This window comes from Rhynchophorus ferrugineus, unplaced genomic scaffold (assembly GCF_030347505.1).
Source record: "Rhynchophorus ferrugineus isolate W39M unplaced genomic scaffold, kcgeb_rfMv2 rfM3, whole genome shotgun sequence".
Lineage (NCBI taxonomy): Eukaryota > Metazoa > Arthropoda > Insecta > Coleoptera > Curculionidae > Rhynchophorus > Rhynchophorus ferrugineus.
Genome location: NW_027472582.1, coordinates 27,987,350 through 28,004,765, shown reverse-complemented (window position 1 = coordinate 28,004,765; position 17,416 = coordinate 27,987,350). Strand labels below are relative to the sequence as shown.

General features: G+C 32.1%; 1 protein-coding gene and 1 pseudogene across 1 annotated transcript; both read right to left on the bottom strand.

The window, feature by feature from the left end:
* Positions 1-4,141: 4,141 nt before the first annotated feature.
* On the bottom strand, positions 4,142-9,200 carry LOC143193643 (ferritin light chain-like; annotated as a pseudogene).
* A 5,203-nt stretch (positions 9,201-14,403) lies between these two features.
* LOC143192644 (ferritin light chain) lies at positions 14,404-15,697 on the bottom strand. The gene is made up of 3 exons (XM_076398117.1): positions 15,558-15,697; positions 15,200-15,313; positions 14,404-15,085 (listed from the first exon to the last, which is right to left on the bottom strand). Exons 2-3 carry the CDS (start codon positions 15,306-15,308, stop codon positions 14,484-14,486), a joined length of 711 nt encoding a protein of 236 aa, XP_076254232.1. The 5' UTR covers positions 15,309-15,313; positions 15,558-15,697; the 3' UTR covers positions 14,404-14,483.
* Between the last annotated feature and the right edge of the window lie 1,719 nt (positions 15,698-17,416).

Genomic DNA, 17,416 nt, shown 5'->3' with positions numbered 1-17,416 from the left:
TATGTGGAAAAATAGATTTGAAATACCGATTTTTTAAGTTTCTGAACCTTTTCAAATATGAAGATAGTTGCTCTATTGACGATTTCGCTGGTTGCCATCGCATGTAGTATGTATACTTAATTATTTAATTTGCGATTATGATATTGAAATAAGCATAATAATCTTTTAGGCGAACATAAGGTTATAAATGTTCCGAAATATTGGCTGGATATGGGAAAACCCTGTGTCCAAAAGGTTCGTGATCAAGTAACCGAACAATTAAAAGCCTCAATGCAGCATATGGCAATGGGAGCCCATTTTTCTAAAGATAACATCAACAGACCAGGTTTTGCAAAACTATTTTTTAGCGCTACCAGCGAAAAGAGAAACCATGTATTTGATATTGTATTTAATTAAAATTATATTTAACTAAAGTATTTAATTATTAAAATAGAGTGGTACTTGATGTAAATATTTTCAATAGTCACTAAACTTATGATTAAGGTGTTATTATATTAGAGATAACATATATTATTATATATAATTTGTTATATAATAAGTTAATATAAGTTATTATATAATTGATCTTTTATAAATACGATACTCCGATAGATCTTTACGATGGATCTTTCAACCTCTTTCTCTCTCTCTCCGACACTATTTCACAAATCTATCTCGCTCTCCCTCTTTCCTTCTCTCATACACACTTTCTTGCTCTCTCCGTCTCTTTTTAAAATCCTTAAGTTCCTATCCTGGATTAAAAAAAATAAATTATTAGGTGCTTGCATAAATATTGCAAAAACATTTATTGGCAACAAACACTGTCGGTTGGTCAAACCACAAACAAAACAAAACCACCTTCTTTGCTGCACCAAACTGACTGGAAATTATTTAGAGAGAAATCAGACCTCTCAAAACAGAAAGACACCCAAAAATAGCAGCAAAAAATATAACAAAAGCAATACAAGAGGCCACATAGTACTCAACACCGAATAGCGCGACAGCGATAAAGTTTAATTATATCTCATCTACAATTAAACAAAAAATTGCTGAAAAGAGAAAACTGCTAAACACCTGGCAACAAATGCGAACAGAATAAAACATGAGAAATTTTAACAAGGCCACAAGAGAGCTGAAAGAGCTAATAAATAAGAATCAAAATTAAGGAATTGAAAACAATTTAGAAAACTTAACGCCAACTGAGGCAACGGAATGTTTACTCTGGAAAGCAAAAAAAAAGATTAAAAATTGACAACAATACCTGGGCTAGGAATGATAAAGATAGAGCCGAAGTTTTCTTTAAACACCTAAAAATATTTAATGCGTACCCGTCTGAAATATCCGCAACAGAAGAAAATAATATATGTTTGTTGACTTTCTTAACACTTCGTTTCAAATGGATCTGCCACATGAGAAATTTACTGGAAGTAAAACAAACAATACTTCAATTAATTAATGCTAAAAAGCTCCTGGTTTTGACCTAATTACTGGAAGAATCTTAAACGAGCTATCAGGAGTACATCAAATTCATAACATTCATATTTAATGCGATACTAAGACTTCATTTCTTTCATAATACTTGGAAACTAAACCAAATGTATTGGCTGATAAAGTATACATCTAAATCATGATTAGATAACAAACTTTTGTTGTATAAGTCAATATTTAGACCCGTTTGGACCTATGATATTGAACTGTGGGATACTATTAGAAAATCTAACATAGATATACTCCAGAGGTTCCAGAACAAAGTGTTGCGAGTCACTGTCGATGCCCCATATTACCTGTCCAACAAAGCGATTCAGCGACAAATATATATATATATATATATATATATATATATATATATACATGCATCCAAATGCACTCGCCGAACGCATACATATATGATTTATTGTTAAACTGACCACTACACCTTGCTGATTCAACCATAGGCAGAGTAAAATTTTATGAATATTCTGCTCCGAAGTCTATGTGGATTGCTCTGCTAAAGAATTCCATAATTTTCTTTTGACAAGACTTTTTGCACCTGATATTATCGTAGTACATAAATATTCACAAAACGCTACAAAAAATGTGATGTATAAACGGTTCTATTCAATTTTTTAGACAATGAATTGCAAGGATTATTAGACGAAAAGCAGTTCAAACTCTCAAAAATTTTCAGACAACTTAACAGGCGAACAAACCGTTTCAATATTCCCGTTTCGTTAATTGCTATTTGTTGCTTCTGTTTCCTATTTTAGCTAGAGATCAAAAGTGGAGTTACTACGACAATTCACAGTGCAGAGATCCAATGCGAAGCATTCATAACTATAAAACGTTTCTATCCTTCTTGTGCAACCAGCAAGTAAGTTACAAAATTACAAACTGTTCTTACAGATTTCTACCAACGTCAGTTGCACAAATAGAACAACATGTTATTGCAAAAAGTCCAAAAGTAACTCTCGTTGCAAGAATTCTAAAATATATACTGTTGCAATATGAAGCCTTGCCGCACCCAATCCATTCACCACAGGGAGCGCCTTTTTCACCTCTTGTTCAAATCTGGCATCCAATTTCGGAATACATATAATCAATATAAGCCAAAATGGATCAATGATTTGGTCACCGCCAAACCAACATTTTGATTTAATGTTGTGTACCAATCTTTTTCAATAGCGGCCATTTTAAAGTGAACCAATGATACATGCAAGCACCTAATACATGGCCATCACTACGAAATTTATTTTTAAACTAATTTTAACTTGCATGATTAAAAACTTATTTATTATTTCAACTTAAATTACCGATAGTTATAGAATTCTTAATATATTTAACTTTTATAATAACTAAATCCATAAACCAAAAAAAAATTAGTGCAGCATTGCTAACCTCTAGAATTAAGATAATACATATACAAATTATCTATTATTCGTATATAAAGTATTATATATTTGAACTTTCAAAAGCGTATTAAAATAAAGAATTGTAATATTGGAAAATTAAAATATTATTTTTATATACAGCTTTATCTTGAAATGTTTTTCGTTTTATCGGGTATTCTTCTTACAAACTTGAATGTTATAATAAAGAAATATTTATAAATCACTAATAATTTATGAATAATCACTCAGTCACACAATTACAAAAATATGGCATTTAACAAATGAAGTGATTTAGTGGGTTTATAAAGATTATTTATTTGATAGAGTATATCCAAAAAATATAGCAATCTGCCATAATAAATTATGTAATTTATATAATATGATGAAATCTTTTTTTTAATATATCGGTTTTGATACATTTCGTATATACGTGAATGTAGGTATCCTTTCTTAAAATGTTTTGTAATGTATTTTAAAGTCTCCTTTTAACAACTATGAGTTTACTTGAACTAGACCGACAGTTTAACGTGGGCTCGGAACCATGGTCCTCAGCTTTAAGCCTACCAACTGGCGAGTGACTAACTTTAGCAATCATACCAGAAGGCATCCGGTTTTACCCAGCCTGGTTACTGGTGTGACTGGGATCATTTTCCTTGACGGATTTTATACCCTTGCCTATTACAATCACACATCACAAACATAAATTTACGACCATGTCTCAGTAGGATTCGAACCCGCGGCTATTGCAACAGTAGGAGGACCGTCCTTTTTACACCACATTTACCACTGCGCCACCAAGTTGGCGTAGGTATCTATAGATTTTAGATATATAGATGTTTTCTCAAAAAGCTTTGGATGCGAACATCATCTTGTTGTATGACATTTTATCTGAATTCGTAAAGGACCACACACATTTAACACTCTAAAATTCATAATTACGACTCGACATAAATGACTTTAGCGCGTTCACACCCATCTCCCATTTGTTACACACATTAAACCTGACCAGTTTTATTCTCTGTAGAAATAGTAAATATATTAATTTTAATGTTATAATTTTTCAAAAGTTAATTTCAATCATTCACAGTATTGTTCAACATTACTAATTACAGAAATATGGGAAAAAGTAGTAGGTAGCAATGACAAATAATACATGTATGTACAACTTATAATTTTACACCTATTTAGCTTTTAATATATTTTATTATTTAAAAATTATCCAATATTAACGATGCTTTGTGTAATTAGCGACCGTATAAGAGTTTATGATTAAATAATAGTATACCAACTAATAACTACGTGATGATTTCTTTTAAGATACCTTTTGGAAACAAACTGGCTACATAATGCTAAAAATAATTCTCATTATTTAGTATTTTCCTGATTGTAACAGTTCACCGAAAAGATAAACTGCCAAGGAAGAATCGGTGATATCCAACATTTCACCTAAATCTTTCATATAGCCAGCAAGACTTCTGATGATATCTCGATGTTTTGAGATAAAAGCCTCCTCTATGTTATGGGTTAGTTCAGCATCATAGTGTCCAGGCGTATGATCATCTGCATCGAAATGGATTTTAAATACTTCCCCAGCTAATTCCTTTTCCAAGTCCAAAGCCTTAGACAACGACAAATATTCATTAAGTTCTCAGTTAGGTTGTGGTGTACGTTTAGCTTCGCCGCCTCCGGCAGCTTCCCCCAATACACTTCTAGGAATATTTCCAAAATCCATAGAACCTCCACGGACATCAAGGTATTTAATTAACTCAATACCATCATTCCAGTGGAAAACATTTTACGTAACATACTCTTTTTTCAACACACAAAACTAATTATTAGGTGCTTGGACAAATTCTCCAAAAGAAACTAGTACTGGGTGTTGATATATGTCAAACGAATGATATATATATATATTATTTGAGACTTGACAATCAGAAGGAGCTATGTCTGGTGAGTACACTAAATGCGACAGAACTTCCCATTCGAGCTGCAACAATATTTCAACAACATTTGCAACATGTAGCCGAGCTTTGTCAAACAACGCAATATATTTACATCGGTTACTTCCTTACTGATCTTTTTGCCCAAAATACGTCGTTCAATTTATGTCAGTAGACATCTACAACAATTATTTCATAATAATTTTGGCAGATCTTAGTACTCTATATCTCGCTGATTCCACTATATACACAACAAAACTTTATGAATATATTGTCTGCTTCAGTGTCGATGTAGATGGCTCGGCTGGACAATTCTACTTATTGTTTTTTTACATACATTTAATTTCGTTAATTGTTATTTTACAAGTTTGGGTCCAACTATTTATACTATCACATCCCTGTTGTAATTTTCTTGTAGCTTATTCGCCATTATCTCCGACAGTTTCATATGTAGTATATAATATGTGAAGAGTAGGTAAAGAATTGGCCGCAATACAGTTTATTTTAGATTAGCCGATTTAGCATCTTTTATGAACTGTAGCTTATGAACAAGGCCGTCATGATCTTATCAAAGGTTTTTTTTCTGACAAGACTCCTTGCACCTGAAATTATAGTAATACAAAAATAAATGCAATACGCCACAGACGCATATTCAATGCAATGTAACCGTAAGTTGCAAGAATTATTCGACGAAAATCTACTCTCAACAACTTTTAGACATCCTCTCAGTTGATAAATAAACCGTTTCCAATATTTTCATGCGATAGGAATGTTCAAGATATGGTAGCCACGCAAATTAACCAAACTTCCATTGTGAACTCTTTAAATATTGCAGTTTCATTGCCTGCTAGGCAAAAATAGAAGAGCTTTCTATTTCGCATTTTGACTACGATTCAAAATTGAAAATTGAAATTAAAAGATATATAGATTTGCTATCCTTGTTGTGGTCCCAGCAAGGTATAATAAACTACAAAATTACAAACTATTACTGCAGATTTTCAACAGCGTCAGTTAAACAAAATGAACCACGTATTATTATGAGACGACCAGCAATGGCGAGTAACAGACTCATCATCGTCTTGCATAGCAACTCTCGGTCTTTCGTAAAAATTCCAAAAGATGTACTGTTGCAATATGAAGTCCTGCTACACCCAGTGCACTCACCAGACATAGCGCCTTTTTACCTCTTTTTCAGATCTGGCACACGATTTCAAAATGTATAAAATAAATAAGTACGAAGATGGATCAATGATTTGATAACCGCCAAACCAACATAATCAGACTTTATCCCTTACACAAAATTCATAATTACATGGCAATATAAAATCCTTTCTATCCTGTGTTACACAGTTTAAACCTGACCACCTTTATATTTTACAGAAAATATTTATTCTCTTCAAAAATTATAAAAACTTTAATTCTAATTTATAATATTCTTTATAAAATATTTCTTCAAAAGTAGAAATAGGGGGAAAAGTACTAGGTAGATATGATAAATAATCCTTTACTTCCTTATTTAAGAGTGGCTCAATATTAAAAACTCTTTTCGTAATAAGTGAACGTTTATAAGGGTTTAGGAGTAAATAATTGCATGCCAAATAATAATTACCTAGGTTTATTGTACGAATGATTTATTTTTAAGATATATTTTGGGAACAAACTGACTACATATTCTTTCAGATATTTATAATTATTTAGTATTTCCCTGATTGTAGCAGCCCATGGAAGAGATAAACAGCCAGGGAAGAGTCGGCGGTATCCTACATTTCCCCTTAATCTTTGGTGTATCCAGCAATGCTTCTGACGATATCTTGGTGTTTTGGACGAATACCTCCTCTAGGTGGTGGGTTAGCTCAGCGTCATAATGTCCAGGTGTATGATCATCTACGTCCAAATGGATTTTAAATACTTCTCCAGCTAATTCTTTTGTCCAAGTCCAAAGCCTTAGACAACGACAAACATTCATTAAGTTCCCAGTTAGGTTGGGGTGCAGGTTTAGCTCCGGCCTTCAGCAATTTCTTCCAGATCACTTCTAGGAATATTTCCAAAATCCATAGAACCTCCATTGACATCGAGATATTTAATTAACTCAATACCATCCACTTCAGAGTTTAAGGGAATATGTTCTGTAGAGCTTCTCGAATCCTGGCCGGTTTTTGACATAATTGCCGAAGTAAGTCGATATCAGCAAAAAGTCAAAAGAGCGGTAAAGTAACTGGTTAACGTACTGTTGTAGTTCTGTTTGCATGAAGTCGATTGCTCCGTAATTAGAATTACAGTTAGATGTTCCAGATACTGAAAACAATGAATCGAATATATTAAAAACCTTTCTTCCTCAATTAAGTTAATATAAGCAATCGTACCTAATTTACTAGATGTCGAGCTACAGGCTCGTTGAGCATCTTCGTAGCAAACTTAATCGGTACAGAGACCAATTACAAAATGAGCAGAAAAACAATGAGAGCCTTCATGATCCCTGTAAATAAATTAAAAATAAATTATTAAATCTATTTAATTATTACCTTGTTAAATTAAAATTAATTATCAGTTTTCAATACTTAAATAAAATTTAGAGCTCTTAGAATGAAGAAAAATAAAGGAAATGCTCGTTTGTAAACTTAATATTATATGACATCATTAAACGATAATTAAATGTCAATTACGTAAAGCTTTAAAATTTATAAGTGTCATAATAATAATAGAAATGAATTTCGTACTTGGTATATCGCCAGCGTTATCAGGAATTACTCTCCTATCCGACGAGTCGTTTTTTATTAGAAATATTATCACCCGGCTGAGCTGTTGAAGATTTCATTCGGGCGAATTTGCACACGTTTGTTTACGTGACTGCACTTTTTCTGTTTACTTTATTAAACTACAAAAATACAATAGACTATCATAAATATACTCGATTAACCTCGCAAACTTATTTTATCAATAAAATAATGATATATATTAGTCATTTCTATTTTTATTTTTACGATATATCCGCTGTCTTTCTATGTATTTTTTTTTGTTTTGTATGGCGTATCATCAAACTGGATTAAAGTATTTCGATTCAATTAATGCTCTTTTCTTTACAGTTTATTTGCATCTTGGTGCGAATCTAGAAAACCTCTCACTTTTTCTTTTGCCATTCTGAAAACTTTTCAGCATTTGTTTACTAGTGATAAATTAATGCACCAGAGCTTTATTAAGAAAGAATAAGCTGATATTTATATGAGCTTTTTTTTAATTTTAGTATTTTTAGCAAGATACAAATTGTCTACTTCATAATAATCCTTTTTCAGTATCAATTAGCCATATTGAAATCCATTTTCGATTAGATTTGATATATCAGACATGTATGGTAGTAGGTAATAAAAGATGTTGATTTAAATAACATGGTGTAAACTATCATCATAATGTGCATGAAAATTTTCAGTTAACTAATGAATCTAAGTTAATAATACTGTATCTCTCAAATATTCGCCTAAATAAATCAAATTACCCCGTTGTACTTTTACTTAGAAATTATAAAAGGTATTGTTCTATTATCTTATAAAGCTAGATATGCCATCATGGACTCTATATACACAATTTTGGCAAGTGTCAAGAAGAGATTAGGCCACGTATTCAGTGAAAATTCACAGGCGGTTTGGCTTTTTTTCCAACATGTTCAACAACTATCGTTATTGTTCAACCGATTTATATAAAACCTTAACAAGTTACACACTTAAACTTTTCCTATGAGTCACTGTGTCTACTGATGAAAACCGCATGAAAGTCCGTTCGGAGTTTTTCGCGAACAAACACACTGCATGGCCATATAATTTACAATATGTAGTGATTTGCAAGAGATGCTTTTCTAATATCATAATTAAAAGTAACAAAGAACATTAAGTTGTAATTTCTATTACATATCATGGGTTGGAAATCATTTTATGGTAATGAACAGCTTTCTAATATTATAGTTAAGATAGATTATATTATAAATAAAATTCAAAATAATTCATTATATGTCAACTGGACACCATTTATATTGAGAAATTTATAATAAATTATCATTGTATGTTTGTAAGTATTGAATTGATGTAAAAAGTGTAAGATGTAAAATTGCTGTAAGAATATAAAATATGGAAATAGTCAATCTGAGACACATCAAAAGCAATATTTCTACGTCACAAAATCAAATGCTGCACTATAAGTACACTACAATCAATTATTATTTACTATATTCTTCGTGCATCATTGACGTCGCGTTTTACGCTGACGACACTGCTTTCTTCACGGCCGCCAAGTGGTTCAAATTCTGGAAGTTGCAAATCAACCCCCTGAAAACCCAGGCCATCATTTTCCATAAGAAGCGTTACGCACCGCGCGTCTCGCAGCTTGAGATCGACACCGCAATAACTCCATGGCTGGATAACGTCATGTACCTAGATCTTCACTTCGACCGGCGGTTCGGTTGGCATTCCCAAATCCAGAAAGCAATCCAAAAAGGTTCGGGGATAGCAAACCTGCTATGTTCTCTGACCTGCCCTTCTAGAAGACTTCCCATCTCCATCAAATGCTAATTATACAATATGTTAATTCGGTCCGTACTCCTCTACGGATCTAATGTCTACTTCAACTATTAATCTGGTAAATGAAAGGGTCCATGAGATATTGACGGGTAAATTATCAAATCAACTACAATGTCAACTAGTAACAAGGTTTGAGCCATAGTTTACCCCATATTTCTTAATTAAATGTTTAAAGAGCTTCCCTGAGACATTTACTTATTACCAAAGATTCAATAATATAATTATGTCTATCATTTCTAAATCTAACACTCCAAAAATAGATATATTTTCTTCTCAGACCTTTTACTCAAATTGCCAAGGATTCTTTTCCCTTATTTAAGAAGTATCTGGCATTATTTGAGAAAAATGCCTAAATACCAAAAGGCATTTCTAAACAGATTACACCATAAAGCTTAATCAACTCTCATTAGATCGAATAACAAAATGATTTTTAGGAACCGTAAATTGAAATTAAATGAAATAGCAGACATTCTAAAGGTATCAACTGAACGTGTACATCATATCATTCACCAATATTAGGGTATGAGAAAGCTCTGGGCAAAGCGGATGCCGCCGACGAGCTGATGATTCGGACCAGTGTTTGAAGATGATTAAGCCTAACAAACCCAAGTTTTTGCGCCGATATGTGACAATGGATGTGTAGCGACCTTGAGGCATGTCGAATTTTACATCGTGCAGCTGGCGGCAACCCCGAGACGTTTATCTGGAATGTTATTGAAGGGTATTTCGGTCATTCAGTACTCGACTAGCGTAGGGTTTAGATGTGCCACCATCGACTGCCCAAGCCTCGTCTCCAGGTAACTCCGCTGTCATCCTTTTTATCATTTGTATTTTTCACATTTTTTTTATATTGCCAATAAATAACGGACACAAAATGTAAACACCACTGTTTCATTTCGTTTTACCTCCATTCACCGAGCCACATTATTTACCCTAAAGATGAAACATGGCATCATCATTTTACTCCGAAGAATCGACAGTCATCAGAGTGGACTGCACACGCCGATCCGAAAAACGCAACAGTCCAAGGTTATGGCGTCTCTATTTTGATGCGCATCGAATAATTTTCGTTGACTACCTTGAAAAAGGAAGAACCATCAACAGCGACTATTACATAGTGTTATTGGACCGTTTGAAGGCCTATTTTTGCTATATCCTGTTCTCAAATCTCAAAAAAATACTCGCTAGGAAGAAATTTTTGTCGAATGACGAGGTGATGGATGAAACTGAGGCCTATTTTGAAGCAAAGGACAAATCCTGCTACAAAAATGCTATCGAAAAGTTGGAGGGTCATTATTATCAGTGTATTAACTTTGTAGGGAATTATGTTGAATAAAATAAACAAATTTTTCCAAAAAATGTGTTTAACTATAGTAGGCCAGGGACTTTTAAATTGACCTGTTATAACAAAAAAATCGTCGATAAAATTTGCATTCAACATGAATATGTTTGTAAATATTACACGCTGAATCCTAAATTACAAATTAGAAGTGTGCAGAATAATCCAATAAATTACGGCTTCTATATTAGTGTACGAGAACCAACTTTCTGCACCAGTATGTGTAAAGGCAGACTTGAAACGGCGATTCTTTTAATTAAAAACACCACTTTCTCAAAAATGAAGCTAGTTGCTCTATTAACAATTTCACTAGTTGCTATTGCATCCTCCAAACTGGAGTGTATGTGTACTTAATTATATATTTTGTGTTTATAAATGATCATAATGATGTTTTTCCAAGTGAACATAAGACCCCAGATGTTCCTAAAGATTGGCTGGATATGGCAAAGCCCTATGTCAAAAAGGTTCGTGGTCAAGTAACCGAAGAATTGAAAGCCTCAATGCAGTATATGGCGATGGGTCCCATTTTTCTAAGAATAATAAAAAATAGTGAATATCTATATATAACATAACAATCACAACACAACACAAACCTCAGCTCCAAATACCTTTATAATATGCTATTCTAATATAGCTTGTTACTGAAAAAGCATCTTGGAGTAACGGTACTGAAGCTCTTAACGATGCTCTGAAATTAGGAGCTTCCGTGACAAATAAACTAAGAAACATTATTGAAGTTTGCCAAGATGATTCAGCTTTTAACGGCTATCATGTAAGGAAATATTGTATTATCTATTTGTTTGATTTGATATTAATTCAACCAATGGTTCCATTTTAATTAGTTGGTAGATCAGTTATCATCGGATATACTGACTGAACAATACAAACGACAACGAGATATTACAGATAAAGCTTCCACGTTGGACAAGATGATGGACAAACATGGAATACTTGGTGAATTTTTGTTTGATAAATAATTACTATAATTAAATCAGAACATGGGCTAAATCAAATTGTAATATCACATCATTAACATTCTCCGTTGAAACAAAAAATAAATAAATAAGCATTAACATATGATTTTTATTTAACATGTTTACCAAATGTTCTTACAATGTTAACTTTAAACTCATATTTCGGGTATACAAATATAGTGCTAAACAAATATAGTGTACTTGATATAAATTTTTCAATAGTCATTACACTTGTTATTAAGATATTGTTATCTTAGGACTAATAGCGATAGTATTTGAAACGTAATTTACGTTAAGGCATAAGTAATAACGTTAAGTAAGGCTAAATAAAATTAGTTTTCAAAAATTTTATTGGCGACAGCTAGTAATAGTGCTGATATACAATATTTAAATGCTTAACAATCCAAAGGAGCTACTTATGGTGGATATAGTGTATATTGATATACTGATGATATACTGATCTTTCACAACTCTAGCAATATGTAGCCGAACAAATTATTAGCTACTTGTTAATGAGGTCATGTAACATGGTCTTTTTCCCAATAATATGTCATTCAATTTATGTTACTAGATATCTACAACATCTGTTTTAGCAGATTTTAGTGCACTATACCTTGCTGATCCCACCATATGCAGAGAATAACTTTATGAAGCTTCCGCTTCTATGTCGATGTGGATTGTGCGCCTGATATTATTGTAGCAGATCCACATTTAATTGGTATTTACAATGTGCGACAGAAAACTCCCTTTTCCTTGCAAGCAAATATTCTGAAATGTATTTTCAAAAGCTTTCTTCGTACAATCAGAATTTTTTTATAAACATACTAATAAATAATAATTTTTAGGACCTCATAAAGAAATATTCATAAACATAGTATTCAATTTTGATAATTACAGTAATCAATTAGCACAAAATTATTTTTAACAAAAAAATTTAACTGACTTCAAAAAATAAATAAGGACCCCACTATAAATTTAAATATAATCATACCTAGAATTTTAATACAAAAAAAAAAGATTTTAAAATAACATATATGCCTAATAATCGTTGTAATAACTAAATAAAATAAACAAAAATATTATTTAACCTATCTGCTATACGTATTTTATATTTTACTATATATACACAGTTTAGCTCAATACTTACCTAAACCTATTTATCTATTTACAATATTATTTTAACTACTACCGACAACTTTGAAGTCGGTGCCGAACCCAAACAGTTATATTAACTTAGCTTTATTTTATTGTTAATTTAATTTTTTACATATGTCACAAAATTATATTATTATTTTTGTTTTTTTTACTATAAATTACGCAGTTATTTAGCCCGCTACTTAGCCTAACGCTTTAACCATTACACCATAGAACCAGCTATATACAATATTCCTACGAGATCTTATATGCTATAGTTAGTGCTTAAAGAGCAAACCGAATGGCTTTTGCACTGAACGACTTCCGATTTTCTGCCACATCAGCTCAACAGTAACATTATACATAAATATCTGTTTTCCGCTCTTTCCGCCATGAAATCTTGATATGGTTCCAAACGGACCCCGAGGTGGTGCACTCTTTTGAATAAAAAAAGAATTTTGAAAATCAGCCCGAACATAGAATCTCCTTCTTTCCCGAAGAAGGGAATTTAGCCAATGAACTCGGTTAATGGGTTTATAAAAACGTATTTATTTTCATGTTTAAGTTGGTGTACATTTTATTTTATAGAATATAATCAGAAAACATAGCAATCCGTCATGATAAATTAAATACCAATCGGAAAAAATACGTCAGTATTATGTAATTAATCCTATAGGGATATAATACATCGTTAAAGTATATTCTAAACTTCCTATCCCTACACTACCAAAACAATCGTCTTTGGCAGTGAAAATAAATCAGTTTCTTGAAAATATATCCTTTTTGATACCTTTCTAATATTTCAGAATATATATAGATATTTTAATCGGTTTTATAAATAAATCGATGTTTTTTCAAAAAGCATAGGAAGCGAAAATAATGTTATCTGCGTTGATAAGCGACCAAACGTCACTTTAAGTTTTAGCTTTAAAGTTCAAAATTAAGGCGCAATATAATTTATTTGAATGCCCACTCATTCTCTGCACAAAATATTGAGATACATTAAAAACATTAGAAAATGATAGATTATTTTTTTTAATCAATCGCCATTTCTAATTACAGAAAGATAGGAAAAGTACTAGCTAGCGATGAGAAATATACATGTAGCCTTTAATTATTATTTAAAAATTGCTCAATATTAAAGATGCTTTTCGTAATTAGATAAACGTTCGTTAAATATGATTTATAGATATCTTTTGAACGATTTTATAGATATGTCGATATTTTTTCAACAAGCTTGGGAGGCAAACGTCATATTGTTGTGTGACATTTTATCTAATATGGTCCTTATAAATATAAGGACCACACTAGAACCTTTGAAATTCAAAATTACGATGCGATATAAAGGATTTTAGTGCGTCAACGCCCATCTCACATTTAGTACACAATTTTCTGCAGAAATAGTATAAACATTAGTTTAATTATAGAATATTTTTTAAAAAGTAATCATTATTTATACCAATTTTTATAATGTTATACCAATTTAGCCTCCAATTTATTTCATGATTAAAAATTTACTCAATATTAAAAGTGGTTTTCGTAATAACTGAACGTTTATAAAGGTTTAAGAGTAAATAATTGCATACCAAATAATAATTACCTAGGTTTATGCTACGTAATGATTTATTTTAAGATACATTTTGGAAACAAACTGACTACATAATGCTTAAGATATTTATAATTATTTAGTATTTTCCTGATTGTAGCAGTTCATCGAAAAGATAAACAGCAAGGGATGAATCGGCGGTATCCAACATTTCACCTAAATCTTTGGTGTAGCCAGCAAGGTTTCTGACGATATCTCTGTGTTTTGAGACGAATACCTCCTCTAGGTGGTGGGTTAGTTCAGCATCATAATGTCCGGGTGTATGATCATCTGCGTCCAAATGGATTTTGAATACTTCCCCAGCTAATTCCTTTTCCAAGTCCAAAGCCTTAGACAACGACAAATATTCATTAAGTTCCCAGTTAGGTTGTGGTGCAGGTTTAGCTTCGGCGCCTCCAGCAGTTTCTCCCAATACACTTCTAGGAATATTTCCGAAATCCATGGAACCTCCACGGACATCGAGGTATTTAATTAACTCAATACCATCATTCCAAAGGTTATCGGAATATGTTCTGTAGAGCTTCTCGAATCCTGGCCGGTTTTTGACGTAATTACCGAAATAAGTAGACATCAGCAAAAAGTCAAAGGAGCGGTAGAGTAATTGGTTGGCGTACTGTTGTAGTTCTGTCTGCATAAAATCGATTGCTCCATATTTGGCGTTACAGTTGGGTGTTCCAGGAACTGAAAACAAAGGAAGCAAAATATTAAAGGCATTTACAAAAAATATACTCAATATTTTGCATATAAAAATTATTTTAAATTTACAAGTAAGTTGAAATAAATAACTAATCTTACCTAATTTACTAGATGTCGAGCTGCAGGCTCGTTGTGTGTCTTTGTAGCAAACTTCGTCGGCACAAAGGCCAATCGCGAAAAGAGCAGATAAAACAATGAAAGTCTTCATGATCCCTGAAAAATAATTAAAAATAATGTTAATAAAACCGTTTAAATATTATAACATAAATTAATAATTATTTGCTACATCTAAGCAAAAAAAATTAAATAATAAAAAAAAATTATCTCAATTTAATCAAAATGCGACTTTGTGTGAATACAAGACTCATACCAATAACCAATTAATATATTAAATATTAATTATATACTAATGCAAAAATTATTAAGTATTTCTATAACAAAAAAGTGCTTGTCATACCTGGTATCTCGCCAGCGTAATCAAGAATGACTCTCCCAACTGAGGAGGCCTTTTTTATTGGAAATATTATCACACGATGTCGGTTGTTGAATTTTCATTCGGGCGAATTTGCACACGCAAACGTATCTTCACTTTTTCCGTTTACTATTTGGAAGATCTGCAACGTTGCCATGTTGGACATATCATCATCATGTGCAATATATTATTGTGTGCAAACTTAAGATTCCAAGCTTGATTTGTCAACAAACTAATTTAATTACCAATATTCATTATATATATTTTTAATTATTTAATTATTATATTGTTACTAGTCGTTTCCATCTAACCTACAATTTGTCTTTATGCTAACTTAAATCTAGATATATAACTAGGAGGACCCATCGGCCCTAACTCAGTCTCTGGTGAAATAATGTTTATACAATAAATGAATTTTTTAATATATGCACCTCACTACACAACACTACACAAGATCAGATGGTTTGATTCTTTTGAGTCTGTGTCTTGTTCTGGTGGTATACAAAAGTTGCAATATTTCAATATTAGTATGAGAATGGAGTCCTTCCTCATGCCCCCTTGCGATTCTCTTGATTTCTTGACTGACTGTGGGTATCTGAAGGTCTCGATGTAAGTAATCAGTCCTATAGTACTTAAGTGCATCCCAATACCACTCAGGACCTTGTTCTAAAAAATTTGTATTTTATTAAAGTTACTCTTTGCAGAACATCCCCATAATTGAACTCCGTATGTCCATATAGGTTTCAATATTTGCTTATAAAATAGCGATTTAATATGTGATTTTTGACGTGATAATTGTGATTTTCTTCCAATTAGCCGGTACATTTTCCTATATTTCAATTCTAGTCCTTTTCTTTTCTTCTTTATATGTTCTTTCCAGCGAAGTTTTGCATCGAGATTCATTCCGAGATATTTAGCGCTGTTGTTATATGGAATGATAGTGTTATTTAAGGTTAATGGTGCTTGTACGGTCTGTTTATAGGTGAACTGCACATGTACAGATTTACTTTCATTAATTCTTATTTTCCAAGCTTGTGTCCAATTATTTATATTTTCACTTGCCTGTTGTAATTTTCGTGAGGCTTCTTCACTATTGTCCCCGACAGCTATAATCGCAGTATCATCAGCAAATGTAGCCATCGTGATATTTTCTATTTGTGGTATATAATAAGTGTAAAATAGATAAAGCATTGGTCCCAGTACACTTCCTTGTGGTACACCTGCTTTAGCTTCTTTTATTGTAGAGTAAGCTTCTTCTTGCTTGACTCTAAACATTCTGGTTGTAACGTATGATTTTAATAGTTCGGTGTGTTATTTTGGTAGCATTTTTTGTTTATGAACAAGGCCTTCATGCCAAACCTTGTCGAAGGCTTGTGCTACATCTAAGAATATAGCTGAGCATACTTTTAGACTTTCGTAGGCTTTTTCAATAACATCTGTTTTTTTCTAATTCTGAAAAAATTATTTCTTATTGAAGTCAAAATAGAAAACAACACGACCGCATTTTGAAAAAATATTTGGTTTTTCCAATTTAATTAAAATAAAAGCACCACTGACTCTCCTAGAGTTTTGGAGAACTTTTGATGAACACTCTCCGTTATTAAAAATCTATGAGCATTTACTTCAACTACTCAAAAATTAAAAGGGTACTGAAAATCTGAAATGCAATAAAGCTATTTCACATATCAACACCAAAATATCATACGAAAGCCAAAAATGTACTCAATTATAATTGACATAAAATAAAAAACAAAGATTGTTTGGTGTCGTATTATGATCGTTGGTGAAATACGAACTGAGAATCAGTGCCGATTACAAATGATGAGCCCTTGAACCTGGAATGG